This window comes from Scyliorhinus torazame, chromosome 20 (assembly GCF_047496885.1).
Source record: "Scyliorhinus torazame isolate Kashiwa2021f chromosome 20, sScyTor2.1, whole genome shotgun sequence".
NCBI lineage: Eukaryota > Metazoa > Chordata > Chondrichthyes > Carcharhiniformes > Scyliorhinidae > Scyliorhinus > Scyliorhinus torazame.
This window is the reverse complement of record NC_092726.1, coordinates 29432730-29459380: the sequence shown is the minus strand read 5'-3', so window position 1 is coordinate 29459380 and position 26651 is coordinate 29432730. Positions and strand designations below refer to the sequence as shown.

General features: G+C 53.4%; 1 protein-coding gene across 5 annotated transcripts in view; it reads left to right on the top strand.

Annotated features, from left to right (window-relative positions):
• Window positions 1-26651, top strand: part of LOC140397031 (beta-adducin-like) — a 402797-nt gene that overhangs the window by 327623 nt on the left and 48523 nt on the right. For all 5 annotated transcript variants that reach the window (XM_072486079.1, XM_072486077.1, XM_072486078.1 and 2 more), the window contains 7 exons: window positions 854-952; window positions 2546-2722; window positions 4454-4711; window positions 16401-16520; window positions 19935-20024; window positions 21578-21722; window positions 26312-26407. In XM_072486079.1, the coding sequence (XP_072342180.1) occupies window positions 854-952; window positions 2546-2722; window positions 4454-4711; window positions 16401-16520; window positions 19935-20024; window positions 21578-21722; window positions 26312-26407 (985 nt within the window). The remainder of the gene's footprint in view (window positions 1-853; window positions 953-2545; window positions 2723-4453; window positions 4712-16400; window positions 16521-19934; window positions 20025-21577; window positions 21723-26311; window positions 26408-26651) is intronic.

Below are 26651 nucleotides of genomic sequence, written 5' to 3'. Positions count from 1 at the left end.
GAGTTCCACAGATTCACGGACTTTTGAGAGAAGTTCTCATCACTGTTTTAAATAAACTACTCCTCATCCTGACACTAGAATGTTCTAGAATGCCCCACAAGAGGAAACGCCCGCTCGACTTTGTCAATGCCATTTATCATCTTGTATACCTCAATTAGATCTCCTCTCATTCTGCTAAACTCGAGAGAGTGTCGGCCTAAACTCATCTCTCTTCACACGACAAACCCCTCATCTCTGGAATCAATCGAGTGACTCTCCTCTGAGCTGCCTCTAATGCAGCTCTATCCCTCCTCAAATAGGGGGCCTGAATCTGGATACCACACTCCAGGGCCCGGATTCTCCCCTACCCGGTGAGGAGTGGCGTGAGCTACTCCGGCGGCGGGCCGCCTGGGGCCTTCAGGGGCTAGGCCGGCGCCGGCAGAGTTGGTGGCGTGCCAACCGGCATCGAAGGGCCTCCGCCAGCCTGCTCGAGTTGGAGCATGCGCGGGAGCGCCATCGTGTGCTGGCATCATCCCAGCGCACGCGCAGGGGGGGTTCATCTCCGCACCGGCCATGGTCGCGCGGAGGGAAAGAGTGCACCCGCGGTACAGGCCCGCCCGCGGATCGGTGGGCCCCGATCGCGGGCCAGGCCACCCCGGGGCCAGATCCCCCCCCCGCCCCGAGGACTCCGCAGGATTCATGCCCCCCCCCCCCCGGCGATTCCCCGGCGGGGGGGGTTGGAGAATCCCGCCCCAGATGCTGTCGCACCTTGTCCCGCTGCAGCAACACTTATTTCACATCGCTAGCACCCGTCTTCTCACATCAGTCGTCAAGGTGCACAGGGGAGTTAACTTACGTTGCCTCTTGTGTTTAGGTTCTCCTGTTACGGAACCATGGTGTGGTCGCGCTCGGCGAAACCGTGGAAGAAGCATTCTACAAAATCTACCATCTGCAGTCAGCCTGCGAAATCCAGGTAATGTCCAGGGGCCCACCGATCTGCGGCCGGGCCTGAGCCGTGGTAATGTGCCAGGTAATGTCCAGGGGCCCACCAATCTGCGGCCGGGCCTGAGCCGTGGTAATGTGCCAGGTAATGTCCAGGGGCCCACCGATCTGCGGCCGGGCCTGAGCCGTGGTAATGTGCCAGGTAATGTCCAGGGGCCCACTGATCTGCGGGCGGGCCTGAGCCGTGGTAATGTCCGTAAGCCCCGATCTTCGCTCCCGATGATTCTGCTTTCCGATCGCCAATCAATCCCTGAGCAGCAGAAACGGATGCAGACACTAGAGGAGGCCATTCGGCACCTCACACCATGGCTGACACTCTAACGTGGTCATGCTCCATCTCTCCCCATGCCCTTTGACACCGTTACAGCCTAGAAATCTAACCCTTTCCTTCTTAAATATAGTCAGTGACTTGGGGAGCGACCCCCCCCGCCGGGTCGGGGAATCGGCGGGGGCTGGCGTGAATCCCGCCCCCGCCGTGTCCCGAATTCTCCGCCACCACAGATTCGGCGGGGGCGGAAATCGAGCCGCGCCGGTCGGCGGGGCCCACCCCCGGCGATTCTCCGGCCCGCGATGGGCCGAAGTCTCCAGCCGGCGTGGATTGAACCACTTACCGTACCGGCGGGAACAGGTGGCGTGGGCGGGCTCCGGGGTCCTGGGGGGTGCCCCCACGGTGGCCTGGCCCGCGATCGGGGCCCACCAATCCGCGGGCGGGCCTGTGCCGTGGGGGCACTCTTTTTCTTCCGCCTTCGCCACGGTCTCCACTATGGCGGAGGCGGAAGAGACCCCCTCACCTGCGCATGCGCAGCCGCTGACGCTCCCGCGCATGCGTTGCCCGGCGAAGACCTTTCGCACCTGCCGGCGTGGCGCCAAGGGCCTTTCCCGCCAGCCGGGGGAGCGGAAACCGCTCCGGCGCGGGCCTAGCCCCTCAAGGTGAGGGCTTGGCCCCTAAAGGTGCGGAGACTTCCGCACCTTTGGGGCGGCCTGAGCCGGAGTGGTTCCCGCCACTCCATTACGCTACACCCCCCGTCCCGCCGGGTAGGGGAGAATCCCGCCCCTAGTCTCCGTCGCCTTCTGTGCGAGGGAATTCCACAGGTTCACCCCGTGCTGCAACTTTCTGCATTCTCTCTCCATTCAAACAATATTCAGCTTCTTTATTCTTCCTACCAAAGTGAATAACCCCCCGCCCCCCCCACAGGGGGAAACATCCTCTCAGCATACACCCTGTCAAACCCCTCAGAGTCTTACGGGCGGTATGCTCCATCGGCGCGTCCCCGCCGGCAGCCGAATCCTCCTTCCCGTCGGGAAATCCGCGGGCGTGAGCCGGCAAAACGGAGCATCACGCCGACGGAGAATCCCTTCACTAAGATCACTTCTCATTTGCCTGAACTGTAATTTGCCCAATCTTTCCTCAGAGCCCCCTGATCCGTGGAATTAGCAATCACTGCCTAGAGAGCAGCACCGTAGGCGTTAGGGTACGTTTTGGGTCTTGGGGCAGTGGCCAATGGGACATCCCTCCTCCGCGGAGTGCCCCAATCAGAGTTTAACGTACGCGCCTCGTTTTCAGGTCTCGTGCCTCTCCAGCGCAGGAGGAGTGGAGAACGTCATCCTGCTGGACCGGGACAGGTACAAGCCCCACGGGATGGGCTCAGTGGGGTGGGCAGGCAACACCTTTGGGCCCATGCAGAAGAGTCGGGTCGGTGAGCACGAATTCGAGGCTCTGATGCGGATGCTGGACAACCTGGTGAGCGGGTTGGGCATCGGAGGGGTTCAACGTCCGCGGTTGGTGCGATGGGTATCCCGAGAGCCCCCAGGGGGACATGGCAGATCCAAGAGGGTGGCCCTGAATATGAGTGTAAGAGCTTCGACGAGGCTTAGGAAAGGGGGTAAGAGGGCATTTGACTCGGGAGGGGAGGGATAAGACGATGGAGTAGAAATGGAGGGTGAAATCCCTCACAAAATGGAGGGTGAGGGATGAAAAATCGTGGAGGTATCCCGATGAGAAAACGCTCGTGCAGGTGGGTCGACAACGAGGATTATGGGACGATGGGAGGGAAAGCTGATTGGATGGATTCAAGCATGGGATTCTGGGAAAGATGGGCGACAGCTCGTCCAGGGGCCTTGGAGAGGAAATGGAGGAGTTCAGGGTTTTATTTCGAGAAGGGGGACTGCAGTGGAAAATTGGAGGAAGCGAGGGACAGATCCTGAACTGAAAGAACCAATATGGGGGCCAGGACGGGCAGTACGGTGGGCACCAGTTTCGTGGGAATAGGACCAAGGGGGCAGGACATGGTCAGGCAATTAAGGGGAGGCGGTGGCATGGTGGTATTGTTACTGGACTCCCAATCCAGTGAGCCAGGGTAATGTTCTGGGGACGAGGGTTCGAATCCCACCATGGGCAGATCGACAAATTTGAATCTAATGAAATATCTGGAATTAAAAGTCTAACGTTGATGAAACCATTGCCAATTGTCCTAAAAACCTCATCTGGTTCACTAATGTCCTTTAGGGAAGGAAATCTGCCGTCCTTACCCGGTCTGGCCTACATGTGACTCCAGAACCATAGCGAATGGGTTGGCTCTTAAATGCCCGCTCGGCCACCCACAGCAATTAGGGATGGGCAACAAATGCTGGTCTTGCCCAGCGATTGCCCTCATCGCAGGAATGAATTTCAGAAAAGGATGAGCTGGCAGAGGGTATGAGAGGAGATCGGGGATGCAGATTGGAGCTCAGGGAAGGGAGCGTGAGAGGAATAGTCGGGGATGGAGGAACGCAGCAAGGGAACCCTCTGTCTGAGTGACAGATACGTCAATGAGCTCCTTGCACTTGTTAGAGGTGAGTTGGGGGCTTGGGGGTGGGGGGGGAGGTGAGTGCGGGCTGTGAGGACTGGGAAGGTCGGAGACTTTTATTGGGGAAGTGGGAAGGAGCTGAGATAAATGGAGAGAGACAGCAGAAAGTTGTAGCACAAAGAGATGTTGGGGGGGGGGGGGGGGGGTCACTGCTCATGGAACCCAGAAAGAAAGCTAGCGGACAGGTACAGAAGGGAATAGGGAGGCAAATGGAATGCTGCCTTTTATATCAAAGGGGCTGGAGTACAAAAGTAATTGGTGTTTCTGCAGCTGAGGTACTAGTGAGGCCACATTTAGAATACTCTGTTCTGGTCCCCTTATTTAAGGAAAGATATATTATCACTGGAGGCAGTACGGAGGAGGTTTACTGGGATGATCCCGGAGATGGAGGGACTGCCATTTGTGGAAAGGTTCATCAGGTTGGGTCTGTATTCCTCGGAGTTCAGAATGGGAGGTGATAGGATTGAAACATATAATTCAATTCCCACACAGGCGCCGGAATGTGGCGACTGGGGGCTTTTCACAGTAACTTCATACTTACGTGAATAAAAGATTACTATTATTATGTGGAGGGCTTTTGTGCACGTTTATTAAATCGTCAGTCTTTTTCTTTGTTGTGGCGTCAGGGTTATCGAACTGGCTACGCCTACAGACACCCGATTGTCCAGGACAAGGTCAAGCACAAGAGTGAGGTGGAGATCCCCGCCACTGTCACCGCGTTCACCTTTGACGAAGATCTGATCATCCCCTCCTCGCTGCGAAACCACAGCCAAAAGCAGCAGCAGGAGAAGACCAGGTGGCTCAACTCGCCGAACACCTACCTGAGGGTCAACGTTGGCGACGAGGCAGAAGGAGCTCCCAGCAGCCCCAGGGTCAAGACCACAGTAAGAAACCTTTGCGTTGTCCTTCGTATCGGGGCGCGGTCAGCCATTCTGTCATGGCCTATCCCTTCCTCCCTCCCACCCAATCGCTCGCTCCATCCCCGTCTCCCGCCCAGTTTATTTCTCTCAAGGCCCCCGGACTAATTCCTTTGGAAACCCATCATCGCCTCCTCTCCCACCACCCTCGGAGGCAGCGGGTTACAGCCTATTCCCAATCCACTGGGTAAAAAGGTTCTTCCTTACATCCCTCCCTGTATCTCTCGCTCAAAACCTTAAACCCGTCCCCTATCATACACCGGTCCCTGTGCCATTAGATAACGAGAACTGCTTCTCTTTGTCGACCTGTCACCACCTTGTACGCCCCGATCAAATCTCCTCCTCAACCTCCTTCACTCCGAGGAGACCAACTCCAGCTTCTCCCCCCTCACCTTGGAGCTAAAATCCCAGGAACCATTCTGGTAACTCTCCCTCCGCACCCTCTCGAGGACCCTCACGTACTTTCTAAAGTGTGGCGACGACAACTGGACCCAGTGTTCTAGTTGGGGCCTAACCAGGGCTTTATCAAAGATTCAGCCTAACCTCTACGTTTGTATTCGATTTCTTTACTTCTGAAGCCCAAGGTCCCATTTACTTTGTTACCCATTCTCTCAATGTGTCCTGTCACCTTCAAAGTCGATGTACATGAAGCCCCAGCTCTCTCTGTCCCTCCGCACACTTTAGTCTATCCTGCCTCTCGCTAGCTTCTTCCGCTAAACTGTGCCTCCTCGCACTTCTCTGTATTGAATACCGCCTGCCCGTTCTACTGGTGATCAATGTCCTGTTTCAGGCGCTCGGTATCTTCCTCACGGGGATGGGTGCAGGGAGGGCAGTCGAATTATCAGGAATGTTTCAGTCGAGGGGCACAGGCCCGGACTGGCACCGCGCCCGCCGACAGTTATCCAGCTCCCAAGGACAGGCTTGGAGGGCCGAAGGGCCTGTTCCTGTGCTGTATTGTTCTATGTTGAGGGGATTAAATTGCTGATTGACCGAACTGCCCCGCGCGATTTCAAACTCGGCGCTATGGACACACCTGCTGTCTCTGGAGGCCACTGGGGAGGGAATCAGAGTTAACGTTTCGAGCCCGGCCCCTTCTATATGTGACTCTTCTATATGATGTGGAGATGCCGGCGTTGGACTGGGGTGAGCACAGTTAGAAGTCTTACAACACCAGGTTAAAGTCCAACAGGTTTGTTTCGATGTCACTAGCTTTCGGAGCGCTGCTCCTTCCTCAGGTGAATGAAGAGGTATGTTCCAGAAACATATATATCGACAAATTCAAAGATGCAAGACAATGCTTGGAATGCATTGCAAGATGCATTGAATCTCTGCAAGACGTGCCAGATCATCGACATGGATACCACCATTACACGTGAGAACACCACCCACCAGGTACGCGGTACGTACTCGTGCAACTCGGCCAACGATGTCTACCTCATACGCTGCAGGAAAGGATGTCCCGAAGCGTGGTACATTGGCGAGACCATGCAGACGCTGCGACAACGAATGAACGGACATCGCGCGACAATCACCAGGCAGGAATGTTCCCTTCCAGTCGGGGAACACTTCAGCAGTCAAGGGCATTCAGCCTCTGATCTCCGGGTAAGCGTTCTCCAAGGCGGCCTTCAGGACCCGCGACAACGCAGAATCGCCGAGCAGAAACATATAGCCAAGTTCCGCACACATGAGTGCGGCCTCAACCGGGACCTGGGATTCATGTCGCATTACATTCATCCCCCACCATCTGGCCTGCGAAATCCTACCCACTGTCCTGGCTTGACACAATTCACACCTCTTTAACCTGGGGTTACCCCATCTCTGGATCTGTAAAGATTTAATCACCTGCTAATGCTCGCATTCCAAGCATTGTCGGGCATCTTTGAATCTGTCTATATATGTGTTTCTGGAACATACCTCTTCATTCACCTGAGGAAGGAGCAGCGCTCCGAAAGCTAGTGATTCGAAACAAACCTGTTGGACTTTAACCTGGTGTTGTAAAACTTCTTAGTGTCTTCTATATGAGGAACATATGGGCTCGCATGTTATCCCCACCCCCTGGCTGTGGGTTCTGGAGTCACATGTAGGCCGGACCGGGTAAGGGTGGCAGATTCCCTTCCCCAAAGGGGCTTTTTTTTAATGTCAATCGATGATGGTTTCTAGGGTAACCGTTACTAAGGCCGGTTTTACCCGTCACGTTTGTTCAGCCGCTCTCAGCTGGTTTACCCATTTGGTGGATGTCACCAAGAGTAAATTAATAATGCTCGAGAAATAATTATCTTCTCCCTTGTCGAGAAAACGCAAAGTTCTGAAGAGGGGCCAGAAGCGCTCGAAACATTCCCAAAGTCGCCATAGTCCCAGATGACCACGGGTTGCTTTCCCCTCTGAGGGGGGGGGGGAGAGCTGACCGGTGGTGATTTAACCTGAGGGCCACCACACCTCAGGCGAGGTTGAGAAGGCGGGGCCTTCGTGAATAACCTCAGCCGGGACAGGAATTGAACTCGCTCAGCATCGCGAACCAGCTGACTGAAATACCGTGCGAGCGCGCCATGATATCGGGGAACAGTCCGAAGTTATTGTGTGCTATTTAACGTGGTTCCGGATGTGGGGGGGTGGCGATAACATGCGAGCCGATATGTTCCTCATACGGAAGAGTCACACGGGGACTCATTAGCTCTGATTCCCTCTCCCCAGCGCCCGCCAGATCTACTGGCTTTATCCCGCAGCTTCTATGTCTGTTTCAACAACGGCAGCAATTTCTTTTTTTTTAATGTTCTTTCTCTCGAATTTTCCCCGTGTGATCCCTCCGGTGAGTGACCCTCCGCCCCATTCACTCCCCGGGCGAAATTCTCCGCAATCGGCGCGATGTCCGCCGACAGCCGCCAAAAATGGCGCAAATCAGTCGGGCATCGCGCCGCCCCAAAGGTGCGGAATCCTCCGCATCTTGGGGGGCCGAGCCCTAACCTTGAGGGGCTAGGTCCCGCGCCGGACTGATTTCCGCCCCGCCGGCTGGCGGGAAAGGCCTTTGGTGCCCCGCCGGCTGGCGTGGAAATGACATCTCTGGGCGGTGCTTGCGCGGGAGCGTCAGCGGTCACTCACGGCATCCCCGCGCATGCGCAGGGGAGGGGGGTCCCTTCCACCTCCGCCATAGTGGAGACCGCGGCGAAGGCGGAAGGAAAAGAGTGCCCCCACGGCACAGGCCCGCCCGCGGATCGGTGGGCCCCGATCGCGGGCCAGGCCCCCATGGGGGCACCCCCCCGGGGCCAGATCGCCCCGCGCCCCCCCCCCCCCCCCAGGAGCCCACCCACACCGCCTTGTCCCGCCGGTAAAGAGAGGTGGTTTAATCCACACCGGCGGGACAGGCATTCCAGCAGCGGGACTTCGGCCCATCTCTCTCTGGACGCCATTCCCTGCCTCCCCGCTTTACTGCCCCTCCCCCACCCCTCCGCCCACTCCTGGTTGGCTGCTGGTTGCAAACAGGTCTGTGAAAAGATTTGGGAGTTTGTTCCGTGTGCTGTGGAATCTCTCCTCGGACCCTCTTATTGTATCTTTTCCAGCCTCAGGAATTTGGGGCAGATCTGTGAGCATTCCTAGGCCCGGGGTGCTGCCTACCTCCATTCTAGCAGACGTCTCCGCCTGGTGGTCAGTCAGGGGAAGCCAGGGCGTCCGCCCCTTTCCCTGTCCAGATCTCTGGGTGCTCTGATACCCTGAAGCCACCACAGATGGCCACGGCTCCATCTCGACCCCAACCACCCAGGACAGAGCCTCGAAGAAGGCCGTCCAGAATGGGGGCAGGACCAGAACATGTGGGTGTGGTTGATCGCGCCCTCCCCGGCACCTCTTGCAGGGGGAAGAGGGAGTGAGGTCTTCCCCCCCCCCCCGCCTTGGGGGGGGGGAGGGGGACCACAATGCCCCTAGGGTAAGATCCCAGGCCCAGCCTTCGGGGCAGCGTGGTGAACGTCCACCATTCTCGACTCGTGGTACTTGACGGTACTTCGGGCAGGCAGGCAAACGGAAGAAATGAAAGCAAAACTGAATTACTTCCACAATTTCAGCAAAGTTTGCCACCTCCTGGGGAATAAGAGCACGATGGTAGAGAGAGAGAGAGCGAGGGAGAGCCCCATCTGCTTCCTCCCTGTACTCTCATTAAGTCTACTCTCAAAGGGACTTAAAGCTACATTAATTATCGCAACCTCTAGACTGGAAATGATCTGACACACCCTCTCGAACGATTGATGTCGATGAACATTTCTACCAGGCTGACAATTAAACTTGCCCTCCAACAGCACGCTTATTCCAAGGATTGTGTCAACTTCAAAGCCTGCTCTTGGTCAGCAGTGGGTTGTCTACACTGGGGCAGCACGGTAGCACTGTGGATAGCACAATTGCTTCACAGCTCCAGGGTCCCAGGTTCGATTCCGGCTGGGGTCACTGTCTGTGCGGAGTCTGCACGTCCTCCCCGTGTGTGCGTGGGTTTCCTCCGGGTGCTCCGGTTTGCTCCCACAGTCCAAAGATGTGCAGGTTAGGTAGATTGGCCATGATCAATTGCCCTTAGTGTCCAAAATTACCCTTAGTGTTGGGTGGGGTTACTGGGTTATGGGGATAGGGTGGAGGTGTTGACCTTTGTGCTCTTTCCAAGAGCCGGTGCAGACTCGATGGGCTGAATGGCCTCCTCCTGCACTGTAAATTCTATGATAGTCTATGATAATCTATTGAAGAGATTGATGCACTTCCAGTCTCACTGGGGGTGGGCTATGGAAGCCCCACCGACCCCTGACCTCCACTGACTGTCCTTGGTCTTGCAAGGTCAAAGGTCTCAAGCCACGCCCAGGTTCTGCGACGTTTCCAACTTGAGAATAAAAACGCGGCTCACCCTCGCTCTCCATTGGCCCTTCCACCGGGAAGTGGGCGTTGCTGGCTAGGCCCAGATTTTGTTGTCCATTCCTCATTGCCCCTTGGGAAGGTGGATGAGCCAACATCTTGAACTGCAGTTGGGGAGGGAGTTCCAGGATTTTGACCAGGAACTCTGGTTGAGAGGAGCTTTGATCGAAGCGTTTCACAATCGTTGAGGGGTGGGGGGGTTCGAGACTGAGTCAATACGGAGAAAATGACTCCTTGGCGGAAGGATTGAGAATGAAAGAAGACACGGATTTGAGGTGATTGACACGGCGATGTGAGGGAAAACTGCCTCGGGCCCATATCCCTTCATATCTTTTCTTCACAAAAATCTACCTCAGATTTAAGATGAACAACTGATATTGCTTCGACTGCTGTATGTGGGAACGAGTTCCAAACCGCTACCACCCTTTGAGTGAAGAGGTTCCTGCTAACATCTCTCCTGAACGGTCCAGCCCTAATTTTTAGACTCGGCCCCCGAGTTTTAGAATCTCCAACCAGTGGAAATATTTATCTACCTGTCTTTCCTGTTAATATTTTGAGTACTTTGATCAGATCATCCCTTAACCTAAATTCCAGAGAAAACGGGTGGGATCCTCCGACCCCCCGCCGGGTCGGAGAATCGAGGGGGGCGGCGTGAATCCCGCCCCCGCCGGCTGCCGAATTCTCCGGCGCCAGAGATTGGTCACCGAGTTGCCCCACGGTGGCTTGGTCCGTGACCGGAGCCGCGGGCGGGCCTGTGCCGTGGGGGCGCTCTATTCCTCCACGTCGCCGGCTGTGGACCTCCGCCATGGCTGGTGCGGAGATGAACCCCGCTGCGCATGCGCTGGGATGACGCCAGCACACGTCGGCGCTCCCGCGCATGCGCCAACTCACGGCGGCCGGCGGAGGCCCTTCGGCGCCCAGGGCCGGCCTAGCCCCTGAAGGTCGGAGGATTCCGCACCTTTGCGGCGGCCCAAGGCCGGAGTGGTTCACACCACTCCGTCCCGCCGGGAAGGGGAGAATCCCACCCCAGGTCTAATTTGAGTAATCTTTCCTCACAACTCAATCCCTGGAGTCCAGGTGTCACGGTAGCACAGTGGCTAGCACTGTTGCTTCACAGCGCCAGGGACCCGGGTTTGATTCCGGCCTTGGATCACTGCCTGCGTGGAGTTTGCATGTTGTACTGAACTTCCCCCTGTCGGCTCGACGACGTTGGTCTGTTTCCCTCTCGCAGTGACGTTCGGCGGGTGAGGGGGGGGGGTCTCGCTTTGCGCGCGGAGCTGGGGGTGGCTCCCCGTGTCACGGGCAAACCTCCCCAGTAACCCGTGCGCCTGCAGCATGCCTCGTGTACGGAGAATGTGCCCTCGACAGTGACTCTGGCCCGCGCGGGGTTAATGGGATTCAGGAGCTTGTCCGGGGCGATGACGGGAAGCGAAATTAATCCACTCGCTCCGCAGCACGAGCTCCCTCCCCCCTGGGAGCAGCTTCCGGCCCGTTCCCAGCTCTGCTCTCAGATTGAAGGCGTGCGTGTGAAAGATTAACTTGCCTGTGATTGAATGGAAATTTAATCCCCCTCCTTGCCCCCAGCTCCATCCTCAAACCCATAATCTCCAGCCTAAAGGCCTCGGCCTTCCCTCTCGGCAGGGTGCCAATGCAGGAGGAGCACCCTCCTACTGCCTCCAGCACCCCCTGGTGGTGGGAAGGAGCAGGTGGAAGGTTCGACTCCCAACTCCGAATTGTACCTGTCTTTACACTGCGCAGACAACATTTGGATTTTCCTGTGGATTTTAGGGGTTGAACACGTCGAGGCCTCACGGACACAGATCCTTGTCTTCCTCCTCACCCCCCTGCCTCCCTTGCATCTCCTCCCACAGTGAGGACATCAATTCTGGTTGGAGGATTAGGAGTGCGGATGTAACAGCATCGAACAAAGTCAATGGCCTCCTTCTGTTCCCCTGTAACAGGCTCGAGGGGCTGAATGGCCTCCCTCTGTTCCCCTGTAACAGTCTCGAGGGGCTGAATGGCCTCCCTCTATTCCCCTGTAACAGTCTCGAGGGGCTGAATGGCCTCCCTCTATTCCCCTGTAACAGGCTCGAGGGGCTGAATGGCCTCCCTCTATTCCCCTGTAACAGGCTCGAGGGGCTGAATGGCCTCCCTCTATTCCCCTGTAACAGGCTCGAGGGGCTGAATGGCCTCCCTCTATTCCCCTGTAACAGGCTCGAGGGGCTGAATGGCCTCCCTCTATTCCCCTGTAACAGGCTCGAGGGGCTGAATGGCCTCCCTCTATTCCCCTGTAACAGGCTCGAGGGGCTGAATGGCCTCCCTCTATTCCCCTTGTAACAGGCTCGAGGGGCTGAATGGCCTCCCTCTATTCCCATGTAACAGGCTTGAGGGGCTGAATGGCCTCCCTCTATTCCCCTGTAACAGGCTCGAGGGGCTGAATGGCCTCCCTCTATTCCCCTGTAACAGGCTCGAGGGGCTGAATGGCCTCCCTCTATTCCCCTGTAACAGGCTCGAGGGGCTGAATGGCCTCCCTCTATTCCCCTGTAACAGGCTCGAGGGGCTGAATGGCCTCCCTCTATTCCCCTGTAACAGGCTCGAGGGGCTGAATGGCCTCCCTCTATTCCCCTGTAACAGGCTCGAGGGGCTGAATGGCCTCCCTCTATTCCCCTGTAACAGGCTCGAGGGGGTGAATGGCTTCCCTCTATTCCCCTGTAACAGGCTCGAGGGGCTGAATGGCCTCCCTCTATTCCCCTGTAACAGGCTCGAGGGGCTGAATGGCCTCCCTCTATTCCCCTGTAACAGGCTCGAGGGGCTGAATGGCCTCCCTCTATTCCCCTGTAACAGGCTCGAGGGGCTGAATGGCCTCCCTCTATTCCCCTGTAACAGGCTCGAGGGGCTGAATGGCCTCCCTCTATTCCCCTGTAACAGGCTCGAGGGGCTGAATGGCCTGCCTCTATTCCCCTGTAACAGGCTCGAGGGGCTGAATGGCCTCCCTCTATTCACCTGTAACAGGCTGCAGAAGGGGGCGGAATAAAAATATGAAACTTTGAGTTTTGTTTTGTTCTCTTGCACCTTTGTGCCAGTGATCTCTGTGTGTTGTGCCAGTGCACGTGGCCAGTGTTCTCTGTGTGTTGTGCCAGTGCACTCTGCCAGTGATCTCTGTGTGCTGTGCCAGTGCACTCTGCCAGTGATCTCTGTGTGTTGTGCCAGTGCACTCTGCCAGTGATCTCTGTGTGCTGTGCCAGTGCACTCGGCCAGTGATCTCTGTGTGTTGTGCCAGTGCACATGGCCAGTGTTCTCTGTGTGTTGTGCCAGTGCACTCTGCCAGTGATCTCTATGTGCTGTGCCAGTGCACTCTGGCAGTGATCTCTGTGTGTTGTGCCAGTGCACTCTGCCAGTGATCTCTGTGTGCTGTGCCAGTGCACTCGGCCAGTGATCTCTGTGTGTTGTGCCAGTGCACTCTGCCAGTGTTCTCTGTGTGTTGTGCCAGTGCACATGGCCAGTGTTCTCTGTGTGTTGTGCCAGTGCACTCTGCCAGTGATCTCTGTGTGCTGTGCCAGTGATCTCTGTGTTGTGCCAGTGATCTCTGTGTGTTGTGCCAGTGCACACTGCCAGTGATCTCTGTGAGTTTTGCCAGTGTTCCCTGTGTGATGTGCCAGTGATCTCTGCCAGTGATCTCTGTGTGTTGTGCCAGTGCACTCAGCCAGTGATCTCTGTGTGTTGTGCCAGTGTTCTCTGTGTGTTGTGCCAGTGCACTCTGCCAGTGTCCACTGTGTGATGTACCAGTGATCTCTGCCAGTGATCTCTGTGTGTTGTACCAGTGCACTCTGCCAGTGTTTTCTGTGTGATGTGCCAGTGATCTCTGTGTGTTATGCAAGTGCACTCTGCCAGTGATCTCTGTGTGTTGTGCCAGTGCACTCTGCCAGTGTTCTCTGTGTGATGTGCCAGTGATCTCTGCCAGTGATCTCTGTGTGATGTGCCAGTGCACTCTGCCAGTGTTTTCTGTGTGTTATGCCAGTGCACTCAGCCAGTGATCTCTGTGTGTTGTGCCAGTGATCTCTGTGTGATGTGCCAGTGCACTCTGCCAGTGATCTCTGTGTGTTATGCCAGTGCACTCTGCCAGCGATCTCTGTGTGTTGTGCCAGTGATCTCTGTGTGATGTGCCAGTGCACTCTGCCAGTGATCTCTGTGTGTTATGCCAGTGCACTCTGCCAGTGATCTCTGTGTGTTGTGGCAGTGCACTCTGCCAGTGATCTCTGTGTGTTGTGCCAGTGCACTCGGCCAGTGATCTGTGTGTGTTATGCCAGTGCACTCTGCCAGTAATCTGTGTTTTGTGCCAATGCACTCTGCCAGTGATCCCTCCGTGTTGTGCCAGTGCACTCTTCCAGTGTTCTCTCTGCATTGTGCCAATGCACTCTGCCAGTGATGTCCCTGTGTTTTGCCAGTGCACTCTGCCAGTGATCTCTGTGTGCTGTGCCAGTGCACTCGGCCAGTGATCTCTGTGTGTTGTGCCAGTGCACTCTGCCAGTGTTCTCTGTGTGTTGTGCCAGTGCACTCTGGCAGTGATCTCTGTGTGTTGTGCCAGTGATCTCTGTGTGCTGTGCCAGTGCACTCGGCCAGTGATCTCTGTGTGTTGTGCCAGTGCACTCTGCCAGTGATATCTGTGTGTTGTGCCAGTGCACACGGCCAGTGTTCTCTGTGTGTTGTGCCAGTGATCTCTGTGTTGTGCCAGTGCACTCTGCCAGTGATCTCTGTGTGCTGTGCCAGTGCACTCAGCCAGTGATCTCTGTGTGTTGTGCCAGTGCACTCTGCCAGTGTTCTCTGTGTGTTGTGCCAGTGCACTCTGGCAGTGATCTCTGTGTGTTGTGCCAGTGCACTCTGCCAGTGATCTCTGTGTGTTGTGCCAGTGCACTCTGCCAGTGATCTCTGTGTGTTGTGCCAGTGCACTCTGCCAGTGTTCTCTGTATGTTGTGCCAGTGATCTCTGTGTGTTGTGCCAGTGTTCTCTGTGTGTTGTGCCAGTGTTCTCTGTGTGTTGTGCCAGTGATCTCTGTGTGTTGTGCCAGTGATCTCTGTGTGTTGTGCCAGTGATCTCTGTGTGTTGTGCCAGTGCACTCTGCCAGTGTTCACTGTGTGTTGTGCCAGTGTTCTCTATGTGTTGTGCCAGTGATCTCTGTGTGTTGTGCCAGTGCACTCTGCCAGTGTTCTCTGTGTTTTGTGCCAGTGATCTCTGTGTGTTGTGCCAGTGCACACTGCCAGTGATCTCTGTGTGTTGTGCCAGTGTTCTCTGTGTGTTGTGCCAGTGCACTCTGCCAGTGTTCCCTGTGTGATGTGCCAGTGATCTCTGCCAGTGATCTCTGTGTGTTGTGCCAGTGCACTCAGCCAGTGATCTCTGTGTGTTGTGCCAGTGTTCTCTGTGTGTTGTGCCAGTGCACTCTGCCAGTGTCCACTGTGTGATGTGCCAGTGATCTCTGCCAGTGATCTCTGTGTGTTGTACCAGTGCACTCTGCCAGTGTTCTCTGTGCGATGTGCCAGTGATCTCTGTGTGTTATGCAAGTGCACTCTGCCAGTGATCTCTGTGTGTTGTGCCAGTGCACTCTGCCAGTGTTCTCTGTGTGATGTGCCAGTGATCTCTGCCAGTGATCTCTGGGTGTTGTGCCAGTGCACTCTGCCAGTGTTTTCTGTGTGATGTGCCAGCAATCTCTGTGTGTTGTGCCAGTGATCTCTGTGTGATGTGCCAGTGCACTCTGCCAGTGATCTCTGTGTGTTATGCCAGTGATCTCTGTGTGTTGTGGCAGTGCACTCTGCCAGTGATCTCTGTGTGTTGTGCCAGTGCACTCTGCCAGTGTTCTCTGTGTGTTGTGCCAGTGATCTCTGCCAGTGTTCACTCCGTGTTGTGGCAGGGCACTCGACCAGTGATCTCTGTGTTGTGCCAGTGCACTCGGCCAGTGATCTGTGTGTGTTATGCCAGTGCACTCTGCCAGTAATCTGTGTTTTGTGCCAATGCACTCTGCCAGTGATCCCTCCGTGTTGTGCCAGTGCACTCTTCCAGTGTTCTCTCTGCATTGTGCCAGTGCACTCTGCCAGTGATCTCTGTGTGTTGTGCCAGTGCACTCTGCCAGTGATCTCTCTGTGTTGTGACTGTGCACTCTGCTAGTGATCTCTGTGTGTTGTGCCAATGCACTCTGCCAGTGATGTCCCTGTGTTTTGCCAGTGCACTCTGCCAGTGTTCTCTCCGTGTTGTGCCAGTGGACTCTGCCAGTGATCTCTCCGTGTTGTGCCAGTGCACTCTGGCAGTGATGTCTCCGTGTTGTGCCAGTGGACTCTGCCAGTGATCTCTCCATGTTGTGCCAGTGCACTCGGCCAGTGATCTCTCCGTGCTTTGCCAGTGCACTCTGCCAGTGATCTCTCCGTGTTGTGCCAGTGCACTCTGGCAGTGATCACTCCGTGTTGTGCCAGTGCACTCGGCCAGTGATCTCTCCGTGCTTTGCCAGTGCACTCTGCCAGTGATCTCTCCGTGTTGTGCCAGTGCACTCTGGCAGTGATCTCTCCGTGTTGTGCCAGTGCACTCGGCCAGTGATCTCTCCGTGTTGTGCCAGTGCACTCTGGCAGTGATCTCTCTGTGTTGTGCCAGTGCAGTCTGGCAGTGATCTCTCTGCGGTGTGCCAGAGTGCTGGGCCACGCTCTAGCCTGGCTGCCCTGCCAGTGTTCAGTGAGGGGAAGCGCTGCTCTGTGGGATGGTGATAAAAGTGACCCCTGTGTCTATTGTATTTAAACAGTGGATGAAGGCCGAGGAGGGGACAAAATCCAGCAGCGGGACGCCCATTAAGATCGAAACCCCCAACCAGTTTGTGCCTCTGTTCACCGACCCCCGGGAGGTGCTCGAAACGAGGAATAAAGTAAGTCGCTTCACACCTGTTGACAGGTGGCTCGCGATGGCGGCGGTTCTAACACGTGCACAGTGGCCAGTGACGAGTGATGCTTTCAGCTGGAGTAAAGACCAATGCCAAGTCAGGTGTCGAAACATTAAAAAGGCAGGCCTGCCAGGAAATAGGCCATTCGGCCCCTCGAGCCTGCTCCGCCATTCAATAAGATCATGGCTGACCTTTTCAGTGACCCCTGACCCCCCACCCCACCAGGCCTCCACCGCCTTGTGAGGCAGAGCGAGTTCCAAATACGCACAGCTCTGTGAGTGGAAATAATTCTCCCTCACCTCTGTCCAATCAGGGTGACCCCGAATATTAAAACCATAACCCCTCCAGGCCCCAATCCCCATCAAGTCAGGGACAGAATATTCAATCCATTTTGCTTGTGTCAGACTAGCTTCAAAGATGCAGAAAGAAAACTTCTCCAACATGCGAACACTTTTCCTGCGTCTTGGTGGCCCCCGCAGGAACCAGATCAAATTGTCGCCAAATATATATTCAGCAACTCGAGCACAGCAAGTGATGTGTTCAGGAAGTCAGTTCTGAGGCTGTATAAAGCTCTGGTCAGACCCCATTTGGAGTATTGTGAGCAGTTTTGGGCCCCGTATCTAAGGAAGGATGTGCTGGCCTTGGAAAGGGTCCAGAGGAGGTTCACAAGAATGTTCCCTGGAATGAAGAGCTTGTCGTATGAGGAACGGTTGAGGACTCTGGGTCTGTACTCGTTGGAGTTTAGAAGGATGAGGGGGGTCATATTGAAACTTACAGGATACTGCGAGGCCTGGATAGAGTGGACGTGGAGAGGATGTTTCCACTTGTAGGAGAAACTAGAACCAGAGGACACAGCCTCAGACTGAAGGGACGATTCTTTATAACCGAGCTGAGGAGGAATTGCTTCAGCCAGAGGGTGGTGAATCTGTGGAACTCTTTGCCGCAGAAGGCTGTGGAGGCCAAATCACTGAGTGTCTTTAAGACAGCGCTAGATAGGTTTTTGATCAATAAGGGGATCAGGGGTTATGGGGAGAAGGCAGGAGAATGGGGATGAGAAAAATATCAGCCATGATTGAATGGAGCAGACTCGATGGGCCATGAGGGAATGGGAGGTGGGGCTGTGATGGTCGGGGTGGGGAGGTTCCCCAGAACCTTGAGGGGATGGGAGGAGAGTTTTAGGGCCTAGAGAGAATGGGAGGGGCCCCAGGGGCTTGAGGAAATGGGAGGGAGTCCCAGGTTCTTTAAGAAATGGGGGCAGGTCCTGGGGTCTTGATGGGCTGGGAGGGGTCTCCTGGTGTCTTGAGGAAATGGAATTGGAGGGGGGCTCATTGCCTTGAGGAAAAGGGAGGGTGTCCCGGGGCCTTGAGTGGAAGAGGGGGATACTGTGGCCTTCAGGTAGGAAGAGAGGTCTGGGACCCCTTGAACCAGGGAGGGGTTTCTGGAGGCCTTGAGATGGGGAGGGATGAGGGTCCTGGGCCTTGAGGGGGAGGTGGCGAGGGAGGTCCTCGGGAATTGAGGGAGGTTAGGGCTGTGAGAGGGGATGGATTTCCGCAGCCTTGGGTGGAGGGGAGCGGGGATCTCATGGGGCCTTGGCGGGGAGAAAGGGGGGGTACAGGACCGAGTGTGGCACAGCGTTGTTGTGAAGCTGAGAGGAACAGTTAGCGACCGGAAAATGCCCACTGGTAGCACAGCGGTCAGCACTGTCTCGCTGCGCCAGGGTCCCAGGTTCGATTCCCCGCTGGGTCACTGTCTGTGCGGAGTCTGCACGTCCTCCCCGCATCTGCGTGGGTTTCCTCCGGGTGCTCCGGTTTCCTCCCACAGATGTGCGGGTTAGGTGGGATTGGCCGTGATCAATGCGCGGGGTTACGGGGATAAGGCGGGAGAGTGGGCCTAGGTAGGGCGCTCTTTTGGAGCTCGGAGCAGGCTAGATGGGCCGAATGGCCTCCTTCTGCATTGGCCTGAACCAAAAGAGCGACGCACAGGATGAAAGAGAGTGTAAAATATACAACACACAAGACAGGCAGAACGTGCGGGAGATACAGAAGGTAGGAAACAGTGAGGGAGAGACTGAACGTGGTCCAAATTAATGATCAGGACGGGAATGTGTGGGGGTCGGGTGGTGTATGATCAGTAAGTTCATAGTGACACAAAAATTGGCGACCTTAGATTACAGAGCGATATAGACGGGCTGGTCAGGTGGGCCGATTGGTGGCAAATGCAATTTAACCCTGAAAAGTGTGAGGTGTTGCATTGTGGGGGGACTAACAAGACAAGGGAATACACAATGAACTGTGGGACGTACAGAGGAGCAGAGGGACCTTGGGGTACATGTCCATCGATCCCTGAAGGCAGCAGGACAGGTAGATCAGGTGGTTAAGAAGGCAGATGGGATACTTGCCTTTATTAGCCGAGGTATAGACTATAAGAGCGGGGATTATGATGGAGCTGTATAAAACGCTGGTTAGGTCACAGCTAGAGTACTGTGTGCAGTTCTCGTCGCCACTCTATAGGAAGGATGTGGTTGCACTAGAGAGGGTGCAGAGGGGATTCACCAGGATGTTGCCTGGGCTGGAGCGTTTCAGCTATGGAGAGAGGCTGGTTAGGCTGGGGTTGTTTTCCTTGGCGCAGAGAAGGCTGAGGGGGGACCTGATTGAGGTGGACAACATTATGAGGGACAGAGATAGGGTGGATTGGGAGGAACTTTTCCCCTTAGTAGAGGATCAGTAACCAGGGGGCACAGATTTAAGGTAAGGGGCAGGTGATTTCAGGGGGATTTGAGGAAAACCTTTTCACCCAGAGGCTGCTGGGAACCTGGACCTCGCTGCCTGAAAGGGTGGTAGAGGCAGCAACTCTCACAACTATTAAAAAGTGTCTAGATGAGCACTTGAAACTCTTTAAGCTGACAAGGTTATGGATCATGTGCTGGGAAATGGGGCTAGAATAGAGAGGTGCTTGATGGCCGGCGCACACACGATGGGCTGAAGGGCCTCATTCTGTGCTGTAAAACTCTGTGGCTCAATGAAAGGAAGTGGGGGGGGGGGGGGGGGAGAGAGAGTTGAAGACCATGACTCGCAAAATGACAACTGAGAGTCACACGGAGTGAGAAACCCAGAAAGTGTGAAGGGAGCCGGAAAGAATTCAGACAGAATTCGACAGAGGAATTAGAGAGGGAGGGAAGCAAATAGAATTGGAGAATTCGGAAAACGGCGAGACGGGATTGAAAAGAAATGACCGATGAAGAACAGTATTTGATATTTCCGCTCCCTTCTTATTTTAAACGGTGCCGTGAAAAATCAGCCACTTAAGAGCCCCCAGGTCGATTGCCGCGTTTGTCTATAATGTCTGTGGACGAGGTCAATCTGTCCCTCATTTTCCTGAAGGTTGTTGGTTCAATCTTAGATCCGTGAGCAGAACCGGCAGGACATGAAATCGGCGGGACCACAGTCACAGTTATTGGCCGGAGTCATCACAGAAAAGAGCCGTAGCCCGGTGAGTTATTGGCTAACAGCCCGTCCCGAATACTCCCAAAGACCCACTTGCCCGATCACTCAACAGCAAGTGTATCCCTTTGACGAGTGTGGTGATTGGAAGGATTTAGTGTATTATGTATTTTGTTGTGGGCCAGGGTTTAGAAAACTCCAAAGTATATTTTGGAGATCACCTGACCGATAACTGTTTGGTGAATTTGGCTGAGCACAGAGTCTACCTTTCAGGTGTTAGTCAATGGACTTCTTCGGCGCTTTTAATCAAAAACAAGCTTTATTCTAAGAATTTAGTTAACTTTTGTATAAACACACACAGTGAGAAGTTTTATCAATTACTAACACAGACCCTACACATCTCCAGTAATATGTATAATCCTTAATGAATTTCCCCTCAACTGTTCCAATTCAATAACAAAATCCAAGTAAAACCAGAAACCCCTTTTCAAAGCTGCGGCCCAGCGCACGGCATTCTTACTGGTGTAAGACTGTTATTGATACTCTGCTCCCCTTGTCAAACAGCAGATTTGAATACCTTCCAGAAAGCAATTGTCTCCTTTAAATTGCCAAGCAGTCCGGAATCAGCTTTTAAAATGAAGATAGAGAAAAACACTTCGTTCAACCTGTGCAGTTCAAACCAGTCCAAAACTCAAAGCGAAAGTTAAACTCACAGAGCCACAGCCCAGCTCCACCCACACAGTGACATCACTGAAGCCATGTGATAAGACAAAAACCTTTCTTAAAGGGACATTGCCATAACAGCCTGATGCAGTAATGTTTAAAGAATTTAGGTTAAGGTATCCCGATTATATACCTGCTAAAGCTGTGATTAAGGGGTTAACAGCTCGGCGTGACATGCAATGTCACTCATGGGACGGGCTGGGTCTTTTTTTCCAGTTTCGTTTTCAGCCCTGCGTCTTCTGCTTTTAGCTTCATTTTTAGAGTTCAGCCCTGGGTTCTGAGGAAACAAATTGTGTTTCTCAGACTGACATCTGAAAGCTTCTCTCCCAAGGACTTTGCGATTAAATCTGTAAGCCACTAAGTGCTAACTTTATTCATAAGTGGCATTTGACCTGTGTGGGTGTGGATTTTGAAAGTTCTCGAAGTACATGGGAAAGTGAACTCAATGAAAATGTGAAATGAAATGAAAAAAGGTCTTTGTTTATATTTTTTAAATTGTTTCGCTGTTAATTGAAATGCTGTCTTTTGCTGGATGTTAATGGGGATAATCCCGTGTCGATAATAGTTTGCTCTAAAATAAAAGATCCCGTTGTCAGTGGAACCATTGTGGAGCAAAGTATCCTTCCTTTACCGACTGCAAAGTAAACAATTGGTTGGGGCTTTTCCGGTTTCCGAATATAAATTGGGGTCCGGGTGCCGTAACACGAGACTATGGCGGCAGAAGGGGGCTAGTATCAGGCTTGGTGGGCTGAATGGGTCGATGATGAAGGGGATGCCTTGGGCACGGCTGTGTCATTTATCTGGGGTTACAGGGAAATCCAAATTAAACGCCAAATCCACCTCCCTTACCCTGTCTCTCCCTCTCTCTCTCTCTCTCAGTCTGCAGAAGGACAAACTCTGAGCCAGGAGGGGCTACAGGAGGCGAGGGAGGAGCCCGAACCGCCAAACCCATTCAACGAGCTGACCGACCAGGAGCTGGAGGACTACAAGAGGGAGGTGGAGCAGAAGCAGTTGGGATTGGACGGTAGTGCCTCTCGCTCACTTGTTCGCTTCGACGGTGCAAACCACCAGAACCCAGGGCGTTGATAACCGCATCAATCCATCTCCAACCTCAAATTCCTGACTCAGAAACAGAAATATCGCCAAGCTCCTGACCGGCCGCCCTCTCCCTCCTCTGGTGCTGTCTGACGTGTTCTCTAGGCCCCAAATTATCTCTTTTGCTCTTGGGTTTCCCGCAAAGGCTGGAGAAAGATTGGCCAAATACAGAAACATCGAAAATAGAAGCAGGCGGAGGCCATTCGGCCCTTCGAGCCTGCTCCTCCATTCATTCTGATCATGGCTGATCATCAAGTTCAATACCCTGATCCCGCCTCCCCCCCAACATCGCTTGATCCCTTTAGCCCCAAGAGCTAAATCATATGGGCGGCACGGTAGCACAGTGGTTAGCAATGTTGCTTCACAGTTCCAGCGACCCAGGTTCGATTCCCGGCTTGGGTCACTGTCTGTGCGGAGTCTGCACGTTCTCCCCGTGTCTGCGTGGGTTTCCTCCGGGCGCTCCGGTTTCCTCCCACAAGTCCTAAAAGACGTGCTTGTTAGGGTGAATTGGACATTCTGAATTCTCACTCTGTGTACCCGAACAGGCGCCGGAATGTGGCGACGAGGGGATTTTCACAGTAACTTCATTGCAGCGTTAATGTAAGCTGACTTGTAACAATGATAAATATTATTATTAATTATTATTATTATTAATTCCTTCTTGAGTTTTGAATCCTGCCCTTGTTCCCATTGTCGGACGCTACGAAGACATCATTTCGTAACGGGGGTCGCACTCCAATTGTCCAGTAAACAAAAGTGTCAGAGTTCATTTTGCCCTCTGTCCTGATGGGGACACTTTTGAGCAACGTCACAAACAGCGATATTCCCCTTTCCTCTGTCAGCCGGAGCCCATCTAGCCTCTGGGTAAAAACTGTTCAAGGATGGCGAGAGTTATAGAGCTTTACAGCACAGATGGAGGCTCTTCAGCCCATCGTATGTGCGCCGGCCATCGAGCACCGATCTATTGTAGTCCCATTTCCCAGTACTTGGTCCGTAGCCTTGTTCGCTACGGCGTTTCTAATGCTCATCTGAACACTTCTTAAACATTGGGAGGATTCCCGCCTCCACCACCCTTTCAGGCTCTGATATGAAAGATTATATGGGACTATATGAAGTGGAACAAGGGAGCCCTCTTCGACACCCTCAATCAACATTACCCCCCAAAAATTATCTGTGCACCGTTGGTGTTTGAGAACATTGCTTGCATTTCCTGTCCATTGTGGAGCGTTTTCTGTAAAGAATTTCGGAAATAATAATCTTTATTGTCACAAGACGGTTTATATTAACACTGCAATGAAGTTACCCCCTAGTCGCCACATTCCGGCGCCTGTTCGGGTTCACTGAGTGAGAATTCAGAACGCCCAATTCACCTAACAGCGCGTCTTTCGGGACTTGTGGGTGGAAACGGGAGCACCCGGAGGAAACCCACACAGACACGGGGAGAACGTGCAGACTCCGCACAGACAGTGACCCAAGCCGGGAATCGAACCTGGGACCCTGCCGCTGTGAAGCAACAGTGCTAACCACTGTGCTACCGTGCCGTCCCTTAGTGTTGCTGAAGCCGCACTCATCCAGGCAATTGAAGGTGTGCTGCATAAATCCAGATTTTTATTTTCCTCTTCGCTTCCTTCTATCTCTCATAGTACTCCTGATTCACTCCAAACTTCAGCTACTTGTCTCTTAATTCCTGTTCCCCTATATGCCCTCCCGTGTCCCCCCCCCCCCCCCCCCCCCACCCACTGATTGACACTGGCTCCCTGCCTAACAGCACCCCGATTCAAAAACAATTCTCTACCTTATTTCCAAATCCCTCCCTGGTCTCATCTCCCCGTATCTCCTCCAGAACTCTCCGAGACATTGGCGCTTCTCTAATTCCCGCCTCGAGCAATGACACCCTTCACCACCCCCCAAATTTTGCATGACTTCACCATTGGCGACAGTTCCTTGAATTATTTAGGGCTACAAGCCCTACCCTATACCTCTCCGCCCTCACTATCTTGTTCTTTCCCCTTTAAGACACTCCTCGTTGACCAAACTGTGGTAGTCACCACGAACTGTATTAGCTGTATATTAGATGTAGTACGGTAAGACTCCTGTACTAGAGGTACATGGGTAAATCCCTGCCTGCTGGCAGCTGCAGGAGGCCACACATCTCTGCTCAATAAATTGATGCACTATCAATTACTACGAAGACGAGAGTAGTGAATAATCGAGGCTTTATTGAGCAAAGATGTGTGGCCTCCTTTAGCAGCTCCGGCGCGCACACACATTTATACACCGCCTACTGGGCGGAGCCAGCAGGCAGAGATTTACCCATGTACCTCTAGTACAGGAGTCTTACCGTACTACACCTAATATACAGCTAATACAGTTAGTGGTGACTACCACACAAACGTTGACCCAGATCTGTTTTTTTAGTGTAACTCAGGGTCTGACGTTGTTCAAAAGCACTCCTTTTTTTAAATTTAGAGTACCCAATTCTCTTTTTTCTAATTAAGGGGCAATTTAGCGTGGAAGAGATGAGTAATATCCCAACAATTCAGGAGAGTCAGGGGGCAGAGTTGAATATGGTAGCCATCACAAAGGAGAAAGTGCTAGAGAAACTAAGAGGTCTAAAAATTGATAAATCTCCGGGCCCAGATGGGCTACATCCTAGAGTTCTAAAGGAGATAGCTGAAGAAATAGTGGAGGCGTTAGTTATGATCTTTCAAAAGTCACTGGAGTCAGGGAAAGTTCCAGAGGATTGGAAAATCGCTGTTGTAACCCCCCCTGTTCAAGAAGGGAACAAGAAAAAAGATGGAAAATTATAGGCCAATTAGCCTAACCTCGGTTGTTGGCAAGATTCTGGAATCCATTGTTAAGGATGAGATTTCTAAATTCTTGGAAGTGCAGGGTCGGATTAGGACAAGTCAGCATGGATTTAGTAAAGGGAGGTCATGCCTGACAAACCTGTTAGAGATCTTTGAAAAGATAACAAATAGGTTAGACCAAGGAGAGCCAATGGATGTTATCTATCTTGACTTCCAAAAGGCCTTTGATAAGGTGCCTCACGGGAGACTGCTGAGTAAAATAAGGGCCCATGGTATTCGAGGCAATGTACTAACATGGATTGACGATTGGCTGTCAGGCAGAATGCAGAGAGTTGGGATAAAAGGTTCTTTTTCGGAATGGCAACCGGTGACGAGTGGTGTCCCGCAGGGTTCAGTGTTGGGGCCACAGCTGTTCTCTTTATATATTAACGATCTAGATGACGGGACTGGGGGCATTCTGGCTAAGTTTGCCGATGATACAAAGATAGGTGGAGGGGCAGGTAATATTGAGGAAGTGAGGAGGCTGCAGAAAGATTTAGACAGTTTAGGAGAGTGGTCCAAGAAATGGCTGATGAAATTCAATGTGGGCAAGTGCGAGGTCTTGCACTTTGGAAAAAAGAATAGAGGCATGGACTATTTTCTAAACGGTGTCAAAATTCATAATTCTGAAGTGCAAAGGGACTTGCAGGTTGAGTCCGTAATTAAGAAAGCAAATGCAATGTTGTCATTTATCTCAAGAGGCTTGGAATATAAAAGCAGGGATGTACTTCTGAAGCTTTATAAAGCACTAGTTAGGCCCCATTTAGAATCCTGTGAGCAATTTTAGGCCCCACACCTCAGGAAGGAGATACTGGCACTGGAGCGGGTCCAGCGGAGATTCACACGGATGATCCCAGGAATGGTAGGCCTAACATACGATGAACGTCTGAGGATCCAGGGATTATATTCATTGGAGTTTAGGAGGTTGAGGGGAGATCGAATAGAAACTTACAAGATAATGAATGGCTTAGTTAGGGTGGATGTAGGGAAGTTGTTTCCATTAGCAGGGGAGACTAGGGCCCGGGGGCACAGCCTTAGAATAAAAGGGAGTCACTTTAGAACAGAGATGAGGAGAAATTTCTTCAGCCAGAGAGTGGTGGGTCTGTGGAATTCATTGCCACAGAGGGCGGTGGAGGCCAGGACGTTGAGTGTCTTTAAGACAGAAGTTGATAAATTCTTGATTTCTCGAGGAATTAAGGGCTATGGAGAGAGAGCGGGTAAATGGAGTTGAAATCAGCCATGATTGAATGGTGGAGTGGACTCGATGGGCCGAATGGCCTTACTTCCGCTCCTATGTCTTATGGTCTTACTCTGCACACCTTTTTGGGTTGTGTGGGGGCGAATCCCACGCAGACACGGGGAGAACGTGCAAACTCCACACGGGCAGTGACCCGGGGCAGGGATCGAGCCCGGGTCCTTGGCGCCGTGAGGCAGCAGTGCTAACCACTGCGCCACCGAGCCAGCCCTGTTCAATAGCATTCCTGCGGGACAGATTGCTAGCCTGACGGTGCTGAGAATTGATAAGATGTTGCTACTCAACCAGGTCACCATTAAGTCCCTCAGGAGGAGGGCCTGTTTCCAAGGTTACACAGCCCAGGTATTAGTAAAGCAGAACTGCTCCTCGAAATCGCTTGAAGTAAACAGTGAGCATTATTTTTCTCACATGTAGGCCCAGACGAAGAGGATACCTCGGCAGGGATTTCTCCTCTGAAGACACCACTTACATCACCGCTAAAATCGCCCAGGTCTCCCCGGAAACCAGGAGGTAAGGTGCCAGTGAATCTGGCCTAGTCCCTGTACCAATCCCAACCTTAGACCCGGCTCCGTGTCCTGAAATACGCAGCTTCGCTTGGTGCATTTCTCAATGATATTCAGCGGCAACCACTGAATTACTGTGCAGAAAGGCAGCCGCTCCCTGAATTAACGTTATTCGAGATTCTATCGGGTTTCCAAGTAGAGAGCTCCTGACACTCAATTCCTGCAGATTCCAGCTCCTGTCACTGAATCCC